Source organism: Entelurus aequoreus, linkage group LG05, assembly GCF_033978785.1.
Source record: "Entelurus aequoreus isolate RoL-2023_Sb linkage group LG05, RoL_Eaeq_v1.1, whole genome shotgun sequence".
Taxonomy (NCBI): Eukaryota; Metazoa; Chordata; class Actinopteri; order Syngnathiformes; family Syngnathidae; genus Entelurus; species Entelurus aequoreus.
Window position 1 is genome coordinate 83,742,429 of NC_084735.1, and position 22,042 is coordinate 83,764,470.

At 40.5% G+C, this 22,042-nt stretch overlaps 1 protein-coding gene across 3 annotated transcripts in view; it reads right to left on the reverse strand.

The window, feature by feature from the left end:
- Window positions 1-339: 339 nt before the first annotated feature.
- nsd1b (nuclear receptor binding SET domain protein 1b) overlaps window positions 340-22,042 on the reverse strand; it is a 53,707-nt gene continuing 32,004 nt past the window's right edge. The window contains exons 15-25 of one of the 3 annotated variants that reach the window (XM_062049090.1): window positions 20,937-21,093; window positions 20,555-20,760; window positions 14,658-14,770; window positions 14,424-14,570; window positions 11,955-12,077; window positions 11,779-11,895; window positions 6,673-6,814; window positions 6,490-6,596; window positions 6,219-6,420; window positions 2,189-2,849; window positions 340-943 (exon numbers count right to left, since the gene is read on the reverse strand). In XM_062049090.1, the coding sequence (XP_061905074.1) occupies window positions 2,206-2,849; window positions 6,219-6,420; window positions 6,490-6,596; window positions 6,673-6,814; window positions 11,779-11,895; window positions 11,955-12,077; window positions 14,424-14,570; window positions 14,658-14,770; window positions 20,555-20,760; window positions 20,937-21,093 (1,958 nt within the window). In that variant the 3' untranslated portion in view covers window positions 340-943; window positions 2,189-2,205. Of the gene's footprint in view, window positions 2,850-6,218; window positions 6,421-6,489; window positions 6,597-6,672; window positions 6,815-11,778; window positions 11,896-11,954; window positions 12,078-14,423; window positions 14,571-14,657; window positions 14,771-20,554; window positions 20,761-20,936; window positions 21,094-22,042 lie in introns of all 3 variants that reach the window. The other 2 variants (XM_062049089.1, XM_062049088.1) reach the window with 2 other exon arrangements.

The following is a 22,042-nucleotide window of genomic DNA, read 5'->3' on the forward strand; positions in this document are numbered from 1 at the left end:
AATTTCCAGGATGAGTGGAATATGTTGAAGCTGGAATGGTTTGAATCGGTTAAAAAATGTGGAAACGGTGGAAGTTTGAAAAAATGGCCAATTCATTTTGAATGGGAAACATGGTCCCTGAAAACCAGGAATTCTGGGAAATCTGGGAGTTTTTGGAATTTTGTCAAGGGAAAGCCCGCGATTCCCGAATAGGCTGAACCGTTTGAAGTTGGAACGGTTTGAATCGGGTGAAAAATGTGGACGGTAGAGCGCGGCAAAATCTGGAGAAGAAGAAGAAGAAGTTGAAAGAAAAGCGTATGTGTGAATGCTTTGGAGCATTCACACAATTATTAAAATGGGAATTTTCCATTTGCAGAAGTTCTACTTTTATTTGGCTTCATGTTGGAGCAGGGAGGGAAACAAAGACAACAAAAAGAAACAAGGCCGTACAAAGTGCTTATTTCACAACATCTTCTCTCTCTATATATATATTTAAGTATATGTATACATATATAGTATATATGTATACTTATGTGTACTGTAGCCTAGTTCTTCTCTTTGATGGGAGCGTGCCAATTAAATGGAGCAATGAGGCGTAAAAAGTTTAGTCAGTCGGCTTCAAAAATGTCTCCGGGGGGGGGGGAAAAAAAAAGACACTTTAAGGCTTTAAGATAAAACACACACGTAATACCTTATTAGGACACAGGACACACTTCCAATCGCCGTGGTTACAGTAATAACATAAATAAAATGACTGCAGTCGCGTTTCAGTGTTAAGACTGCAGACCTTCTCTCCTTTTTTTTTCTCTTTTTTTTCTCTTCTGGAAAGGTCCCTCAGCCTCGAGCTTGAGGAACAAAAGTGTGAGGACTCACTCAGGAAGTGACGGAGGTGACGGTTCCTACATCGAGCGGCGTCTTCTTCTGCCTCCCTAAAGCGTCGCTCTCCAATGAAGACTCGTCCAACCTGATTGACGAGGTCATCAATGTCCGAGATTTTAGTCCACAGGTTTATTCGGAGTCAACAGCGTTCTGACATCAAGTGCTTCACTCCGACACGCGTCCGTCCAGTCGGTCATGTGACCCTTGTTGCGTTGTCATGACTCGGCACTAAAACAACAACGTGTGATCGAACCTCCTCGTTAAAGATCCAATACAAGAGCTGCACTACCTTAGCTACACAATATTACTACAGCACCATCAGAATCTAAGATTATACATTTAACTCATGAAATATTAGGACATTTAAATAAATTAAACGTTATGTAATCATAACAAATGACTTGATATGAACCAATCTGACGAGTTGGAGCCTATCCCAGCAGACCAATTAACGCCTCTTTTTAATGAGTGCAAATTAACTCATTACCAGTGTTAGAAAAAACATTAGCAACAACAGCCGTGGCTGTAGGCAACCTCTTAACCAGTTCCACAATTATCAGACACACTTGAAAGTGTTTCCTACACACTCTCTTATTTTATTTCATCGCTCGCAACACGTTATGATGGGACTGGCTTGTGGCTACAAGGGTGCCTTTCAACAAGGCAGCTGCTCGGCCAGAGAATAAGAAGACGTGGCGGGAAGGAACGGTGTTGCCCACCTAGTGACTACATTGAGCGAGCGTTTTTACAACACACGTGTCATGGCCAATTGTGCAATTTCCACGACGGTGTTGTTGTGCCACAGATAGATTGCAGTCCTCTGGGGGGGAAAACACGAGCGGTTAGCGTGGCGCTAGCTTAAAATAAACATAATAAAGTTAAAAAGTTAAAGTACCACTTAAAGTCTCACACCCACACACACACTAGGTGTGGTGAAATTACTCTCTGCATTTGACCCATCCGCTTGTTCCACCCCCTGGGAGGTGAGGGGAGCAGTGAGCAGCAGCGGTGGCCGCGCTCGGGAATCATTTTTGGTGATTTAACCCCCAATTCCAACCCTTGATGCTGAGTGCCAAGCAGGGAGGCAATGGGTCCCATTTTTATAGTCTTTGGTATGACTCGGCCGGGGTTTGAACTCACGACCTTGTGGCATAATTAAGCATTTTGTAGTAAATACTGGAGAGCTCTTGTACTGGATCAGGTGAGGCGTGTATTGTAATACTGAGGAGTTTGCATGCGTATGAAAGTATTTTACAGTTGAAGGTGACAGTAAAACAGTAGCAGAAGAGATTATTATTATTATTATTTTGTTATTTTAATGTCAACACACCTGCTGGCGAGCTTCCGTCAGTCATCATCATCTTCATCTTCATCGTCTCTGATCTCAAGGTATTCCAAAGCTGCATCTTCCTCCTCCTCCTCCTCCTCCTCCTCCTGCCTTCCCACTTCTCCTTCCTCCTCGTCCTGTTCTTCTTCTTCCTCCATTAGCTCCTCCTCCTCCTCTTCGTCCTCCAGGACGTCCCTGTCCTCCTCGTAGGAGGAGATTGGCGAGTACTGCGGGAGGTGAAAGAAGCTGGCAGGTGGAGGTGAGGCAGCAGGTGGGGACACGGGAATGGTGATGGGTACCGGGATGGAAAAGGCGGGGAAAGACTCGGGGGCAGAGCCTGTAGGGGCGGCGCCGACATCCTGCACCCTGCTGGGGGCGGGGCCGGAACCCGCCGATACGCCCGGATCGGAGGGTGCGATGACGGCCATTCCCAAGCCCGACGTCAAGCCCCCGGGTCGGGCGTCGTACTCGCGGATCTCCCCCGGTTCCAAGGGCTCGGGTCCGCAGGGGTCGTGCTCGCTGCAGGACAACTTCCCGTCCAGCTTGGACACGAAGAGCAAACCTTCGCGGTGGCGCTCGCAGAAGGAGTTTGGACACATCTCGCAGAAGGACGACGCCTCCTTGCCGCAGACGTCGCACTGATGCCGAGGACACTCCCAGCGTCCTGCCGGTCCAAAATAGAAGACATTTCTAAAGCAGGGGTGTCCTAACTTTTTCACTTGGGCTAAAAAATTTGACTGGGGGCCGAAAGTCTACTGTATGTAATATATGTATATATATATATATATATATATATATATATATATATATATATATATATATACACACACACACACACACACACACACACATAATATATATATCAATCAATCAATCAATCAATGTTTATTTATATAGCCCTAAATCACAAGTGTCTCAAAGGGCTGTACAAGCCACAACGACATCCTCGGTGTATATATATATATATATACACACACACATACATACATATATATATACGTACATATATATACCTGTATATATACACACATATGCATATACACATACATACATATATATATATATATATATATGCATATGTGTGTATATATATATACTGTATATATGTGTATATATATATATATATATGTATGTATGTATGTATGTATGTGTATATATATATATATATATATATATATATATATATATATATATATATATATATATATATATATATATATATATATATATATATATACACACACATATGCATATACACATATATATATACACATTTGCATATAGACATATGTATATTTTAGGGGTGTAACAGTACGTGTATTTGTATTGAACCGTTTCGGTACGGGGCGTTCGGTTCGGTTTGGAGGTGTACCGAACGAGTTTCCACACAAACATATTAAGCTAAGCTTAAGTCTTAACAAGCTGCTCCGCTTCCTTCTGCCTGTCTCTGTCAGAACTCTACACAGCACCCAGCATTGTCCCACCCACACAACCATCTGATTGGTTACAAACAGAGCGGTAACAGCCAATCAGCAGTGCGTATTCAGAGCGGTAACAGCCAATCAGCAGTGCGTATTCAGAGCGGTAACAGCCAATCAGCAGTGCGTATTCAGAGCGCATGTAGTCAGTGCTTAGTGTTTAGCAGGTAAGCATCAGGCAGCAGACTCTCCCCAAATTATAATAAACACCTCCCAGTCAACTACTAGTAACATCACTATGAGCCCGTTGACCTTCTAGAAATATAAAAGGCAGCTCAGCTCGCTCGCAGTCCTGGCTTGACGTGAAGGCTAATTCGCTTTTAGCGTAACGTTAGCTCAATTTGCGGTGTGTATGTGTGTGCGTGTGTGTGTGTTACGGACAGCAAAGCCCTGTCTGTCTGTTATTTCACTTTAAAGGCCTACTGAAAGCCACTACTACCGACCACACAGTCTGATAGTTTATATATCAATGATGAAATCTTAACATTGCAACACATGCCAATACGGCCGGGTTAACTTATAAATTCCCACCACACTTCCGATTGAAAAAGCCTTCGGAGGATGAGTATGCGCGTGACGTCAATCATTGAACCGGAAGTATTGGTACCCCATTGAATACAATACAAAAAAGCTCTGTTTTCATTTCATAATTCCACAGTATTCTGGACATCTGTATTGGTGAATCTTTTGCAATTTGTTTAATGAACAATGGAGGCTGCAAAGAAGAACGTTGTAGGTGGGATCGGTGTACAGCGGCGGCTGTAGCAACACAAGGATTACTCACTTGGATAGCAGACGCGCTAGCCGATGCTAACCGGCCACCGCACGGATGATCGGGTGAAGTCCTTCGTCGCGCCGTCAATCGCTGGAACGCAGGTGAGCACGGGTGTTGATGAGCTGGGCAGATGAGGGCTGGCTGGCGTAGGTGGAGCGCTAATGTTTTTATCATAGCTCTGTGAGGTCCGGTTGCTAAGTTGCTAAGTTAGCCTTAGCGTCGTTAGCAACAGCATTGTTAAGCTTTGCCAGGCTGAGATCTATTAACCGTGTAGTTACATGTACATGGTTTAATACTGTTGTTGATCTTCTGTCTATCCTTCCAGTCAGGGATTTATTTATTTTGTTTCTATCTGCATTTGAGACAAATGCTATCACGTTAGCTCGTAGCTATCACGTTAGCTCGTAGCTAATGCTAAAGAGCTTCGTCGATGTATTGTCGTGGAGATACAAGTCACTGTTAATGTCCATTTCGGGTTCTCGACTCTTATTTTCAAGAGGATATAGTATCCGAGGTGGTTTGAAATGCAAATCAGTGATCCACGAAAAAGGAGAGAGTGTGGAATCCAATGAGCCTGCTTGTACCTAAGTTACGGTCAGAGCGAAAAAAAATATGTATTTCACTGCATTCTAGTCCGTCACTCTAACGTTCCTCGTCCACGAATCTTTCATCCTCGCTCAAATTAATGGGGTAATGGTCCGAATAGCTCTAGCTGCGTTGAAAACAATAGGAAAATATGAGGGAGTGAACAACTGACAACGTCATCACGCTACTTCCGGTAGGGGCAAGGTTTTTTTTATCAGAGACCAAAAGTTGCGAACTTTATCGACGTTGCTCTATACTAAATCCTTTCAGCAAAAATATGGCAATATCGCAAAATGATCAAGAATGACACATAGAATGGATCTGCTATCCCCGCTTAAATAAAAAAAATTCATTTCAGTAGGCCTTTAACTTTTTCTGTGTTGATTGAGCTGTGTTGAAGCAGCAAAAAAGGACAGTTTGTTAAATGAAGAGTTTCTGTCTCTGATAGTTGATATAATAATGTAACTGCATCATTAAGCCTACATGAACTCCATGGTGTTCAGGGATGAATAGTCTCTCCTATTGCTATTGTACTATTTTTTCAGCTACATTAATCATTAGTAATGCAGCAGCCTAGTTTTGAATGGCAGGGTCCCTGCTATCACATGTTGATAAAAATATAACATTTACATAATAAAAATCAACTACAGGCTTCCCAAATGCTGTAATAAATTAAGCATGATGAGTTGACTTGAAACTGTTTAATGTTGCACTTTTTATATGTAGAAGAAAAGTTTTGTCATTTTATTAAATCTGAGCAACAACTTGAGGCAGTTTAATGTTGATTAACGTGGGCAGAATTATTATAGTGTTCCCAATGTTAAAAGGATAAAGCCATTGTTTACAAATTTGGTAAATAAATAACCAAAAAATTCATATTTTGTTGTTTTCTTACTGTACCAAAAATTAACCGAACCGTGACCTCTAAACCGAGGTACGTACCGAACCGAAATTTTTGTGTACCGTTACACCCCTAATATATATACATATATGCATATACACATATATATACACATATATACACACATGTATATACATGTACACATATATATATACACACATGTACACATATATATATATATACATTTGAACCAACGTGAACAGCAACCAAGTTGATGGTTCTTTTCCCTGCGTCCGATCCTGAACCGAACCGGACGTCCTTTGAGGTGTGCAGCCGCATAGAGTAGAGATTTACCTGCAGGTCTCCTGGTGAGGTTGAGACAGTCTGCATGGTAGACTTTAGGACAGCCGGGCTTCTTACAGGACACCATCTGTCCACCGTCTCCGCAGCTGAAGCACTCGTCCTCCCTCTCTTTGGTCACCACCACCTTCTTCTTCCGCCTGCCGTGACTGCGCCTTTTCAGCTTGCGGCCTTTGTCGTCCGATGGCGGATTGTTCTGAGGGAAGCAGGAAGTCGTTAGCAGCCACCATTCGGTCGGGTTACGTTCAAGGAGACGACATCTGACCTTTGGCCTGACGCCGAGGAAGCCGCTGCAGTTGGACGCTCCGCATTTACAAACCGTCTTGCCGTTGCCCAGACACTCCAGGTTGTAGTTGAAGGTGAGTTCCGTGCCTGGGAGCAGAACCGTTATTGAATGACAGAATCTGGCTTTTCGGAATTGGAACTCTTGGTGGGGCAAGAAGCGTACCCGCCGGGACGTCGACCAGGGCGAAGAGTCCCACTCGCGTGTCTCCGCTCACCGTCCACTTCTGGGTCTCGCAGTTGGGCTGGCAGCAGTGGTTCATGAAGCGAGCCTCGTTCCCTTTTGGCCCGGCATCGATGATGCGGTCCTAAAACCAAGACCGGGGTCACACTTGACACAAAATACATTCTTCATATGTATAATATGAAAATAAAATACACATCAATTAGTGTTGTCCCGATACCAATATTTTGGTACTGGTACCAAAATGATTTCGATACTTTTCAGTACTTTTCTAAATAAAGGGGACCACAAAAAATTGCATTATTGGTTTTATTTTAACAACAAATCTTACGGTACATTAAACATATGTTTCTTATTGCAAGTTTGTCCTTAAATAAAATAGTGAACATATTAGACAACTTGTTTTTTAGTAGTAAGCAGTGTTGGGACTAACGCGTTACTTAGTAACGCCGTTAGTTTCGGCGGTAACTAGTAATCTAACGCGTTATTTTTTTATATACAGTAACTCAGTTACCGTTACTGCATGATGCGTTACTGCGTTATTTTACGTTATTTGTATGTAGTATCGGCTAGAAACTGAAGATCTGAGTGTGTTTTATTGGAGCGCTCCGGTGGAAAAGAAGAGGCGTGCTTTCCCCCACCCACAGAAAGCACACCTCCCCGCAGGGGAGGCGTTCCTCCAGAGCCGTACTTCGGGTCTAACAACCTTCACTTTACCCGGAAGAGGGTCTTTACAGCTGAGGGTGAATGACAAGCCCGGCAGTTTGTTGCAACTTTGTGACTTTATTGCACGCAGCCATCCACCAAGCTAGAGCACCTGCACGCACTCACTGTCGCCGCTCCCTCACCTCTCTCGCCCACTCACTCACTGACGTCACTCACCTCTCATACTGTCATATCTTAAAGGGCCACACACACACACACACACACACACACACACACACACACACACACACACACACACACACACACACACACACACACATACGCTACTCTCGTAACAACTAACAAGACATCATGGCGAAGCCAGAAGTCGAGTTTTTTAACATGGAGACATTCTCAATACTTTTCTCTTGTCGAGCACAAAGAAAATAACATTTTAGTTAAATGTAAGTTGTGTCTTGGATCAAAGATCCTATCTATTTAGAGTTAAAGTTAAAGTGCCATTATGTTGCAGCTATTTAAAATAGTTTTGTCAATTTTTTCTGGCCTGAAATAAATTGGCCCTTTGAAACATATCTTTGTCTTTGTGTGTTGTATGTAGACCACATTGTTTGTGTGTTGTATGTAGACCACATTGTTTGTGTGTTGTATGTAGACCACATTGTTTGTGTGTTGTATGTAGACCACATTGTTTGTGTGTTGTATGTAGACCACATTGTTTGTGTGTTGTATGTAGACCACATTGCTTTCTGAGTTCCGTGATGCAAATGCATGTCAAGTTGATCAACAGATTGTATTATTCTCCAGTGCAATAACAGTACTGAAATGAAGGCTAAAAGGGCATTAATGGGAGCCTTAAAAAAAGGGGGGGGGAAAAGAAGTAACTAAATAGTTACTTTTCACAGTAACGCATTACTTTTTGGTGTAAGTAACTGAATTAGTAACTGAGTTACTTTTGAAATAAAGTAACTAGTAATTGTAACTAGTTACTGGTTTTCAGTAACTAACCCAACACTGGTAGTAAGTGAGCAAACAAAGGCTCCTAATTTAGTCTGCTGACATATGCAGTGTCATTTATCATTCTATTATTTTGTCAAAATTATTAAGGACAAGTGGTAGAAAATGAATTATTAATCTACTTGTTCATTTACTGTTAATATCTGCTTACTTTCTCTTTTAACATGTTCTATCTACACTTCTGTTAAAACGTAATAATCACTTATTCTTCTGTTGTTTGGTACTTAACATTAGTTTTGGATGACACCACGCATATCAATTTGATACCAAGTAGTTACAAGATCATACATTGGTCATATTCAAAGTCCTCATGTGTCCAGGGACATATTTCCTGAGTTTATAAACATAATATACTTTTAAAAAACGAAAGAAGATGTTGTGATGCCAAAAAATATCGACGTAGTAGTATCGACTAGATACGCTCCTGTACTTGGTGTCATTACATGAATGTAAGGTGTAGATCCACCCATGGCGTTTGTTTACATTTTGACGCCGGTGAGCTACGGTGTGTAGTGAAGCATGTTTAGCTATTCCTCGTCCTGCAGCCATTTATTTATTTACTTACTTATTTATTCCCTCTTACAGATTGAGTCAAGACTAATGTGTTCGAAATTACTATAAAACAAAAAGAGGTAAGATTAAATTAGCTCTGCTTCTTTCTACTCCTTTTCGGACATGCTGTAATGAGGAACTGGAAAAATGTGACTAGCCATCAACCAATTATCAGCGCCGATATTTGTCATTTTGACATGTATCGGTATCTGCCATTTTTGTCTTTTTACTACAACAGACCTACATCAACACATACAATATATACATATATGATACCAGTATTTAGTACTAAAAAAATAAACATTTGTGAAGTAGATAGTAATAACTACTGCTCCTGCAGGAAAGTTCCCTTTTTTTAAATCAATTTCAGAATAAAATTACTCTTTTTGTAAATAATTCTCCCCAAATATGTTTTGATATGTGACAGGGCATTTATTTGAGTTCTTGTGAGAATTCTTCTCCGGTCTCACGCAGCCATGCCCCTTTCTCAACCTCTTGCAGTGCTGGTCACTGCTACAGTGTATCCCCAGCGCTTCGATTTTTAAGCCGGGAAATCCAGTTTTTGTCCTTCTTTCCTGTTTTGTTTGTATTCGCTACTGCAGTGATGGAGCTGCAAGTTTCATGTTCCGGGATTCAATCTAATAACGCGACAGAGATGGATGGACATGAAGACGACAGAAAAGATATCTCTGCCAAAAATCTAAACTTTCCGTAAATAGTTTGACAAATAAGATACTTATTATATAAGTAAAGAAGAGCAGGCAGCAACTCACGCATTCTCATCTAGGAATAAATTATGTCAGCCATCTTGAAAAATGTCTCAACTATAAGCTACGTGAGGGAGCCCAGAACTGTTTTTGTTTAAATGTTGGAAATATTTCAGGGTTCCTCACGAGGAAACCTTACAATATATTAAATCCATAAATCATTATAAATTGTATACAATGTTTTTGATGAAAAAAACTGGCAGCTCAGTCACCAATATAAAAAAATGAATAAATGTTCTTTTAATGAATAAATTAGCATTAAAATTCAAGCAACAGAGCTGCCAAAATATTGTTGTTTTAATGTTTTTTTTTGTTTGTTTTTTAGCGTTTTAGTGTCTTACTGTATATGGAAAAAAACAGTACCAAAGTAGATTTTACGGTAAAAACTCTTTCAGCGGAATTTACCATAAAATCTATTGTCAATTTTACAGTCTACAATTTGATTGATAATTTGTTTTGAAATCATAAGCCAAGCAGATATTTAAGTACCGGTACAGTATTTATTTTTATTTTAACCAAAAAAATAGTTTGGAATACATGATAATATAATAATTAGATTTTAATAATATTGAATTTTGCAATTGCATGCAGTATATGATTTTTAATGTCAAAAGGGAAAGAACAAATATATTTAGTAAGAAAAGATTAAGCATTTTATTTCAAGCTTTCGCGGGCCACATAGAATAATGTGGCGGGCCAGATTTGGCCCCTGAGCCTTGGGTTTGACACCTTTGATATAGACATGGATAGGGATCATGTTTGATAAGAAATTATCGAGTTCGAACCTATTATCGAATCCTCTTATCGAACAGATTCCTTATCGATTCTCTTATCGAGTCCAGATAGGTTGTTGTAGATGGAAAAAAACACACAATATTTGGTTTAACAAAAGCTCGCTTTTATTATATAAGAAAACAATTTAATCTAATAAATAAATAAATATTGACTGTTACCCCTCTAAAAAAATAAAATAAAAAAAATAAATATTGACTGTTGTTACCCAAAGTATATTAAGTGGGAATTTTCAGAGAAACAAATATATAGAGTAACACAAAAACAAGCTGTCTCTGTGATCACTATAGGTGTATAAATAATAATATAGTGTTAAATAAAATCAGTCCCTTGGGCACAAAACTGGAAATAATACAGCTCTCCAAAAAGTGCAATTCTGCTGCTATTTGACATAACTGTTTGTTATGATGCTTTGACATTTTTGCACTTTATTTCTTTATTGAAAGAAAATTCTATGAAGAGAAAAGTTGTTTGCAAATGTGGTTACAATGCTAAAAAATGAAAAGTTAAAGCTAAAAAAAGAAATACACTTTATTGAGTTATTATTATTTCATTATAGGGGGAAAGATGTTATGAGCTAGGGAATATAACAACTACACTACCCAGCATGCAACGGGGGTGACGAGCATGCGCGGTAGCCCCGAAAAGTGTTGCATGTCACCACCCGGCAGCTAAGAATGAGGTTATGAGCACGCTGTGAAAGTAAACGTCAAGAACTCAGCCAACACGCCTCGTCTGCATTATTTATAATTAGACAGACAACACATATACAGTGTGATTTTGTTTTGTGTGCTGCGGTTGCTTTAAGAACGTTGCGACAGCTGCCGTAAAGGAGGTGCGTTGCTAGCCTGGTTGCTATGTTTCCGGTTGGTCGTAAAAGTGTTCGTCATGTGTTTGTACCCTGCTCAAATTTCTCAGTAAAGTTATTCATTGGATTATACCTTTTTGTTTTGAACTTTATTACACCTTGGAGCGCTTTTTCCTGTCCATTTTTTTCCTACTTTCGCTATCTGCGCCTAATGACTGAGCTACGTGACGCCATTTCTTGTGATGTCACACGGAGCATTTCTGGTCGGGACGGGATTCGTTCCGAGGGATTCGAATAAAGAACCAACTCTTTTTTTTTACTATAGTGGTCTCGATAACGGGTACCGGTTCTCAAAAAGGGATTCGAGTCCGAGGACTCAGTTCTTTTCTTATCGAACAACCGGGAAAACCGGTTTCGAGTATCATCCCTAGACAGGGACAGTGAGAAAGTGCAATGTGTAGCGCGCAGAGACGAGGCGTTGTGTTGTACCTTGTCCAGAGTCAGCATGTAGAAGTTACAGATGTCGTGTTCCTGGGCGTGTCTGATCCTCCACCTGCACTCCTCCTCGTCGATCACCTCCCCGACGTACTCGCTCACAAACTGACCCTGAAAGGGAGACACAACCTTCCACCAACCGCTTCCCGTAACCAGTAACAAGGATGTACCTTCTTGATGTCGTGGACGCAGCGGAGACCCCAGCCCCGGGACAGCGTCCTGAAGATCTCCACCTGGCTGTACTGACGCCTGCTGAACGCCTGGTTCAGGCAGCGCTCGCCCGCCGGGCACACCTGCGAGGTCACAGGTCGTTATTGACAAAACATGACCATCCGTTTTATAGGCAGAAATATGTGGCGGTAGAACACCATAATGTATCCCAATGTACATCTTGTTGATAACACTTTTGGAGGGGTGGAGTAAAGACAGCAAAGAACATGTTTGGTGCAGAACAGAATAAAAGTGCTGATTGATAGTTGATAAAGATGTCACTCAGTTAATTCAGTTTTTTTAAGTAAAAAAATGTAATTGCAACAAAGCCCCTCAAGTAAGGGTGGGTGATACTAGGAAATTTGGTATCGATCCAATACCAAGTAATTGCAGGACTACTATCGCCGATTCTGCTTTTGACTTGAAATGCCAGATCCTTGAATAATTTGGGGAATTTGCCTCTGTTAGTTGATTATCAGGGCTCGAATTTAACCACGGCAACTGGGACAAAAGCCGCGACCGCCCTCGTCATTTGCCGTAAGTCCTAAGAAATTCACCAACATTTGCGACAAGAACATGCCGTGACCGCCCTTGACTTTTTACTTGTTAATGGACGAGGGATGTAACGGTAAACGGTATAATGATAATTTGCGATAAAATTCCAGGCGGTTAGTAATACAGTCTAATTTTTTAATTACCGAAAAAACGTCATTTATTTATGCATTTTAGGCAACACCAAGTCAGGCGCATACACACTAGCGTCGTTTGGCTTGATAATCATGGCGAACTAAGGACACGGACTTTGCTCGGGACATTTCCCCTCGGAGTAAACGGAGCCAAGCGCTTGGTTTAACGTCATTTCCCCTCGCTTCCCGCCTTGTTTAAGAGTGCACTGCTGTGTTTAGATGGAGACAGGTGTGGACAATATTGGAGACAGACACACTTGTCCCCACACTAAAAGTATACAGCGAAGGAGAAATCTATTTGATGTTTTGCAGCAGGGGATGTGTCGTGAACGTTGTCACAAATTGTTTATAAAGTCTTTACTTTGTTGACTGGGATGTATATCCATCCATCCATTTTCTACCGCTTGTCCCTTTTGGGGTCGCGGGGGGTGCTGCTGGGATGTATATATATGTATGGGTGGAAAAAAAATCACAAGACTACTTCATCTCTACAGGCCTGTTTCATGAGGGGTTCCCTCAATCATCAGGAGACGTATATATATATATATATATATACATATATATATATATATATATACATATACATATATATATATACATATAAATATATATATATGTATATATATATATATACATATATATATATATATATATATATATATATATATATATATATATATATATGCATATATATGCATGCATGCATGCATGGAGGCACAGCCTCGAAATAAAATAATGTTTGCCTTGGTCCCCTTTTAACTTGCCTTGGTGCCCTAAAATATGAGCCCTCCTTTAAGGCAACACTTGCCTTGACCTTAAAAAGTTAACATTCGAGGCCTGGATTATGATTATAAGAACACATGAAAAATACGTAATGCACATCAAATGTTTTAGATTGAAATACAACAATGTAAAACAATGTAACAGTACACTTAAGCATATTGTCATTCAATCCATCAAACTGGACCGTTCTGTTTGTCTTAAAAGATGGAAAAATGATTCCCTTATTCTGTTCTACTACACACAATTTTGTTTAAAAAAAAGTCAGTGTTGCAAAATAAAAAATCAACAATGTAACATAAATATAGATCTTAAAATTTAAACAAAACCACTAAAATAACAGCATTATACACATATTTGTGAAAAATAAAGTCAGTAATCAGTCGGTGTTGCTCAAAAAAATCCAATCACATCCAAATCATAATTTTTATATATTCCGATAATCGATTAAAAAAAAAAATCATTAAAAAAAATATATACATATTGTTTGCCTTTTGCAAATAAGAATAATATAATTGATATTAATATTATTATTGAGCCACTATAGACTAATTGTAAGCAACTTTTGGCCTGTTTTTATTTAAAGTCGCTTGATAATCGCAGGTTGCACTTCTTTTGGGCTTGTTTTTGAACGCACGGTTGCTTATTTGGGCTTGCTTTTCTGTCCCTACAATAAAGCACAACATGAGTGCCCGCGACCCCGTAAGAGACAAGTGATAGAAAATGGATGGATGGATGGATGGATGAGTGCGCCGGTGGGTAATGTCCTGGTTATCGTACTCCCGGGTTGACTTGGCACGTCCCCAAACACACAGATGGGAGTAGTATTATTTTAGTTTGCATCTCAATCTGTATGTGTAGTCCGATTCAGATGTGTGTGTGTATCTCAAGCCTTTGAAAGGGAGGTAAGCAGGCAAGACACCTATTGAATGTTACTGGACAGGGTGTTAGGCCTTTTCGTACCTGCGGGTGACACTCGTACAGCAGCATGCGGTTGATGCACTCCGAGTCCATCCCGCACGGGCTCTCGTCAGTGGCCTTGCAGTTGCAGCGCGGAATCTCCGATAGGTCGGCTGTGACGATCTGAACCTTTCCTATTGGTCGATTCACCTGCAGGACGTGGAAAGAAGCTCGTGTGAGGACGACCAAAGAAATATAAAGAGGAAGAGGACTATCCATCCCATAAAGATGTCTGACCTTGATGTGTTTGTACGGCGGAGGCTTCCTGTCATTCTTTTTGTCCTCCTGAAGCTGCAGAAGCTCTTTCTCGGCCTGAAGCTCGCGAAATCGCACCGCCGCATCATCCAGAGCTGCAGAAGTACACAACCAGCACACTTACACGTTTGTCCCAAAAGGAGCCATTTTGTGGCAAACATATGTAACCCGAGAAAAAAAACTCTAGTTTATTTAATTCACTTGTATTATTCAGCGGGTCGTCATTATGTCCTGACGTCTCAGCGCCGCGTGGTCATGTGACCGAGCGCGACCTATCACTGCTTTATATAATAGGAGTCTACTGGGGGGACGAGCAGCGTTGGAGCGTAGGAAAGTGGCTGTGTCCACATAGTTTGATGTCTTTAGGGTTTTCTCTAAATGTCCAAGTTACCTGTGGCGGTGGGGGCGTGTTTAGGGGTGTGGTCAAAATGGCATTACATTATTATGTATTATATATTTTCTTAAAAAAAGGAGAAAAAAATTGTATGCCACCATTTAAAACAAATCTGTTATTACTTAGATTATTTGAGCAGTAAAGTTGACATCAAACAAATAAGTAGATGAAAAAGCAGTGAAGTTAGCACGTTGTGTAAATGGTAAATAAAAACAGAATACAATGATTTGCAAATCATTTTCAACCTATATTCAATTGAATAGACAGCAAAGACAAGATACTTAAAGTACGAACTGGTAAATATTGTTATTTTTTGCAAATATTAGCTAATTTGGAATTTGATGCCTGCAACATGTTTCAAAAAAGCTGCCATAAGTGGCAAAAAACACTTAGAATGCTCATCAAATACTTATTTTAGGTGAACAGGCTAATTGGGAACAGGTGGGTGCCATGATTGGGTATAAAAGCAGCTTCCATGAAATGCTCAGTCATTCACAAACAAGGATGGGGCGAGTGTTACCATTTTGTGAAACAAATGTGCGAGCAAATTGTCGAACAGTTTAAGAACAACATTTCTCAACAAGCTATTGCAAGGAATTTAGGGATTTCACCATCTACGGTCCGTAACACCATCAAAAGGTTCAGAGAATCTGGAGAAATCACTGCACGAAAGCGGCAGGGCCAAAAACCAACATTGAATGCCCGTGACCTTCGATCCGTCAGGTGGTACTGCATCAAAAACCGACATCAGTGTGTAAAGGATATCACCACATGGGTTCCGGAACACTTCAGAAAACCACTGTCAGTAACTAGAGTTTGTCGCTACATCTGTACGTGCAAGTGAAAACTCTACTATGCAAAGCGAAAGCCATTTATCAACAACACCCAGAAACGCCGCCGGCTTCGCTGGGCCCGAGCTCATCTAAAATGGACTGATGCAAAGTGGAAAAGTGTTCTGTGGTCTGACGAGTCCACATTTCAAATTGTTTTTGGAAACTGTGGACGTCGTGTCTTCCGGACCAAAGAGGAAAAGAACCATCCGGGCTGTTATAGGCGCAAAGTTGAAAAGCCAGCATGTGTGATGGTATGGGGGTGTATTAGTGCCCAAGGCATGGGTAACTTACACATCTGTGAAGGCACCATTAATGCTGAAAGGTACATACAGGTTTTGGAGGAACAAATGTTGCCATCCAAGCAATGTCTTTTTCATGGACGCCCCTGCTTATTTCAGCAAAACAATGCCAAGCCACATTCTGCACGTGTTACAACAGCGTGGCTTCGTAGTAAAAGAGTGCGGGTACTAGACTGGCCTGCCTGTAGTCCAGACCTGTCTCCCATTGAAAATGTGTGGCACATTATGAAGTGTAATATACGACAACAGAGACCCCGGAGTATTGAACAACTTAAGCTGTACATCAAGCAAGAATGGGAAAGAATTCCACCTGAAAAGCGTCAAAAATTGGTCTCCTCAGTTCCCAAACGTTTACAGAGTGTTGTTAAAAGGAAAGGCCATGTAACACAGTGGTAAAAAGGCCCCTGTGACAACTATTTTGCAATGTGTTGCTGCCATTAAATTCCAAGTTAATGATTATTTGCAAAAATAATTTAGTTTCCCAGTTCGAACATTAAATATCTTGTTTTTGCAGTCTATTCAATTGAATATAAGTTGAAAAGGATTTGCAAATCATTGTATTCTGTTTTTATTTACCATTTACACAACGTGCCAACTTCACTGGTGTTGTACAACATGCACACGACCAGAACATACAAACACCTAAATGTACAGTATAATAATTATAACACACCAGTAAATACAAAACACAGGACATACTATTTTCAGTACTTATGCAGATGTTCAAGTCCATGGTTCACTTAAATAATTGCTCCTTCACACCTCACTCCTGCAATGCACTATGTATTTTTAGTTTTTTTTACCTTTATTCAAGTTTTCAGTAGTTTTCTATTATGTTGGCTCTATAGTTTTGTTTTAAAGCCTCTAACATGGTTTTTACGGTCCTGGCCTTGGTTATTTGAAAAATGCCAGTTCCTCTGAGCTTGTAGCACAATTTCCTGGGTCGGAAGATCTCTTAAGATACTGTAGCGAAGCATGTGGTTGTGTGCCTTGTACATCACAAATGCTGTGTTCAAATCGATTAGCTCATGCAATTTTAATGTGTTTGATTTAATAAAAAGAGGATTTGTTAGGGCACTACATTCGGCATGGTTAACTACTCCGATAGCTTTCTTTTGTAATAAGAAAATTGGTTGTATAATTGTTTTATATGCGTTATTAATTATACTATTAACGTATATTTTTCCTTACATAATATCGTTTCGCTCTATTTTTCAATTGTTGCTGCTTATTGTACAACGTTTGTTGAGAATGTTTTTTTTTCTACAGATTTCTCCAATCCTTTGAGTGACTCTTTCTTTATTAAAATTAAAAACTAATCTAGCATCTGTTCCTGGTGATATTGTAGAGTGTACTTGTGTTTAGAGACTTCTGTCGCTCCTGGGAGCTTTGCACTCTCCATAAAAGCCGCCAATGTCATCTCAAATTATCTACATTGCTGTCCGCGGGTATATCTCGGATGTATTAAATATTGTATAGTATTGTACAATGTGGAAAATGTGGCCGTTTGTGTCTATTGGTATGAGCGTTTGAATTGTGTACACATGAATAGATTTGTCCGGTCCCGTCTCTTGTACAGGCCGGGTTTTGATGGAAAGTTTACACGGGACTGTGAAAAGGCAAAAACCCTGAACCAGCACCAAACTCAGCAGGATTTAGCCTGAAAGGAACTCTGATCGAGCTGGTAGGAGGCTCGTTTGTTGCAGCCGCTCTTAATCTTTGTTTCACATTTTTGTATCTGAACTGTATGGCAAAGAAAAAACAACATGTACTTACTACATGTTCACTGTAAATATTGCTACATATGGGATTTGTCTAATGTCTTTTTGTCTAACCACCTCCAAATGGGGCGGTATAGCTCGGTTGGTAGAGTGAGTGGACGTGCCAGCAACTTGAGGGTTCCAGGTTCGATCCCCGCTTCCGCCATCCTAGTCACTGCCGTTGTGTCCTTGGGCAAGACACTTTACCCACCTGCTCCCAGTGCCATCCACACTGGTTTAAATGTAACTTAGATATTGGGTTTCACTATGTAAAAGCCCTTTGAATCACTAGAGAAAAGCGCTATATAAATATAATTCACTTCACTTCACTTCACAAATATGGCAGCAAGTCAAAAGTTCGCTCCCAGAGCTGAAACCTTCCTCTGATATCGCTAGTCCAAGGGTGCCCCAAACGTTTTTCCCTGAGGGCCACAGACTGGCAAATAAAATTGATACGGGGGCCATTTTGGTAGTTTTCACCTTCAAACCAATACAATATATAGATTTTTTTTCAAAATAGAGAAATTAGAGAATGCAATTTTGGTAGAAATGTTGTGTGAATGCCATACTTGCCAACCCTCCCGATTTTCCCGGGAGACTCCTGAATTTCAGTGCCCCTCCTGAAAATCTCCCGGGGCAACCATTCTCCCGAAATTCTCCCGATTTCTACCCGAGCAACAATATTGGGCGCGTGCCTTTAAGGCACTGCCTTTAGCGTCCTCTCTCACCTGAAACCTTCACCCCTTAACGGCCGCATGCTGTCCAGGCGTCCGCTTTTCCTCCATATAAACAGCGTGCCGGCCCAGTCACATAATAATGTAGCGTTGGACGGGTTTAAAAATGGTCTTTACTCGAAGATGTCAATAAATGCTGACACATTGTATGATCTTTTAACCGGTTTAATGATAACGTTAATTTCAAGCACACAAGTGAATGCGATGCATACTTGGTCAACAGCCATACAGGTCACACTGACGGTGGCCGTGTAAACAACTTTAAAACTGTTAGAAATTTGCGCCACACTGTCAACCCACACCAAACAACAATGACAAACACATTTCGGGAGAACATCCGCACCGTAACACAACATAAACACAACAGAACAAATACCCAGAACCCCTTGCAGCACTAACTCTTCCGGGACGCTACAATAACATCTACGGCTTTTGGAGCTCAGTGCACAACTGCACACACAACAAGAAGGAGACGAAGCAGGAGAACAAAGGAAGAGACATGGCGACGACGAGTAAGAAGAAGAAATACGCTTGCAAGTTCCAAAATGATTGGAAAAAAGAATTTAATTTCATCCAGGACAGCTCAACCTGGTGAATGCTGAAGGGCCAAAGCCAAATTGAAATGCTATCAGTTAGCACACTGGCAAGATAGCATCAGGCAACAAAAAATATGAGCAAACCGAGCTACAAATGCTAGCATGCTAACAGTACCATGGTAACAGTTAGCATTAGTGAACTATCAAAACATATGACACCGAGGTGCGTACCTAGTTAAAAAGCCTAGCATTGAAATGTTAGCATGCTAAAACGCTAACTGTAACATGCGTCAAGAATCAAAATGTATTACACCCAGGTGTGTACCTGAAGAAACTGTTTTAAATGCTAGCATGCTAACACTAGCATGCACCAAGTACCAAAATAGGACTATGGTGTATACGAACAAAAATGAGTTACAAAAAACCCAGCATACTAACAGGTATCATTTGTCAAGTGACAAAACATTTGACAAGAGAGGGAATATCAGCAAAAAAACCACCATGCTAATATTAGAGTACATATTAGATATTATATGATATTACAAAATAAAAAAATACCTACGGGCCGCACTTTGGACACTCCTGCACTAGTCCAACCATTAATATACTTGTGCTACATTGATATATTATTACTAGGGATGTCCGATAATGGCTTTTTGCCGATATCCGATATTCCGATATTGTCCAACTCTTTAATTACTGATACCGATATCAACCGATACCGATATCAACCGATACCGATATCAACCGATATATGCAGTCTTGGAATTAACACGTTATTATGCCTAATTTGGACAACCAGGTATGGTGAAGATAAGGTACTTTTTAAAAAAGTTAGTAAAATAAGATAAATAAATTAAAAACATTTTCTTGAATAAAAAAGAAAGTACAACAATATAAAAACAGTTACATAGAAACCAGTAATGAATGAAAATTTGTAAAATTAACTGTTAAAGGTTAGTACTATTAGTGGACCAGCAGCACGCACAATCATGTGTGCTTACGGACTGTATCCCTTGCAGACTGTATTGATATATATTGATATATAATGTAGGAACCAGAATATTAATAACAGAAAGAAACAACCCTTTTGTGTGAATGAGTGTGAATGGGGGAGGGAGGTTTTTTGGGTTGGTGCACTAATTGTAAGTGTATCTTGTGTTTTTATGTTGATTTAATTTAAAAAAAACAAAAAAACAAAAAACGATACTGATAATAAAAAAAACGATACCGATAATTTCCGATATTACATTTTAACGCATATATCGGCCGATAATATCGCATCCCTAATTATTACCCATGATAACATTATGCCTATCATACCTTTCCTGTAGGTGGCGTCGACACCTTTTCCCATCCTGTCCTTGCTGTTGGCGTCCACGTCCATATAAGGAAAGACTCGGGCCTGGTAGGTCCACAGGTAGTCGTTGGAGCCGAAGAAGTGAACGGGGAACTCGCCCACGTCGTGCCGCATACGCTGGATGTTCTCCGGGATGGTATTGGGATGGCTGACCTCGGCAGGCCACCACCTTGGCGAGGACACAAAAGCAACAGAAAGGCATTACTGCAGACCACCATCATGCATCCCATAGGGCATCCTTGTTGTGGTTGCTGGTTTACGTCACATAGCCTAAAAGTAGGTTGTTCAACAGTAAAAGCTGTTTATTTAATACACAGACTACAAAGTTCAAAGGTCACCACTCACCTGTAGCGTCCGACCTTGACCCACAAGATGTCCTTGTAGTGAGGTTTCTTCCCCGCCTTGCAGTCGTTGCAGTACCAGCTGCCTCTGGGCATCTCAATGTTTAGACACTCGCGGTGGAAGGCGGCGGGGCAGGACTCGCAGCACAACAGACTGCCCCCTAAAGGACAGAGGGCAGCATGTCAACTGTGAATTACAGTCGTGGTCAAAAGTTGACATACACTTGTAAAGAACATAATGTCATGGCTGTCTTGAGTTTCCAACAATTTCTACAACTCTTGTTTTTTTGTGATGGAGTGATTGGAGCACATACTTGTTGGTCACAAAAAACATTCATGAAGTTTGGTTCTTTTATGAATTTATTATGTGTCTACTGAAAATGTGAGCAAATGTGCTGGGTCAAAAGTATACATACAGCAATGTTCATATTTGCTTACATGTAGCTTGGCAAGTTTCACTGCAATAAGGCGCTTTTGGTAGCCATCCACAAGCTTCTGCTGGAATTTTTGACCACTCCTCTTGACAAAATTGGTGCAGTTCAGCTAAATGTGTTGGTTTTCTGACATGGACTTGTTTCTTCAGCATTGTCCACACGTTTAAGTCAGGACTTTGGGAAGGCCATTCTAAAACCTTAATTCCAGCCTGATGTAGCCATTCCTTTACCACTTTTGACGTGTGTTTGGGGTCATTGTCCTGTTGGAACACCCAACTGCGCCCAAGACCAGTGTTTCCCACACTATCATTTATTTGTGGCGGCCCGCCACGAAAGAATTACGTCCGCCACAAAAAAACAAACAAACCAAAAAATATATATATATTTTTTTTGTCCTGTCCAGCTTCTCAGGCAAATCAAATAGTTGATGTAGATGCCCATATAGGTTGTTCAGATTTACTTTACAAAAGAGAAGTGTAGGATACTTCTCTTGTTGCCTTATTTGTCTTTGACCACTACTGTTTTCTGTTTATTTGTTACTGACTGTGGCAGGACACCTCTGCCTCTGTTTCACTTTATGTTGCTGGTAAATAATATGGTTGTAGTAGTAGGCTAAAGTTAAATTATTTAGTATGCACTAATTAAAGGGGCAGAGCTTTAAGAGACATTTTAGCTT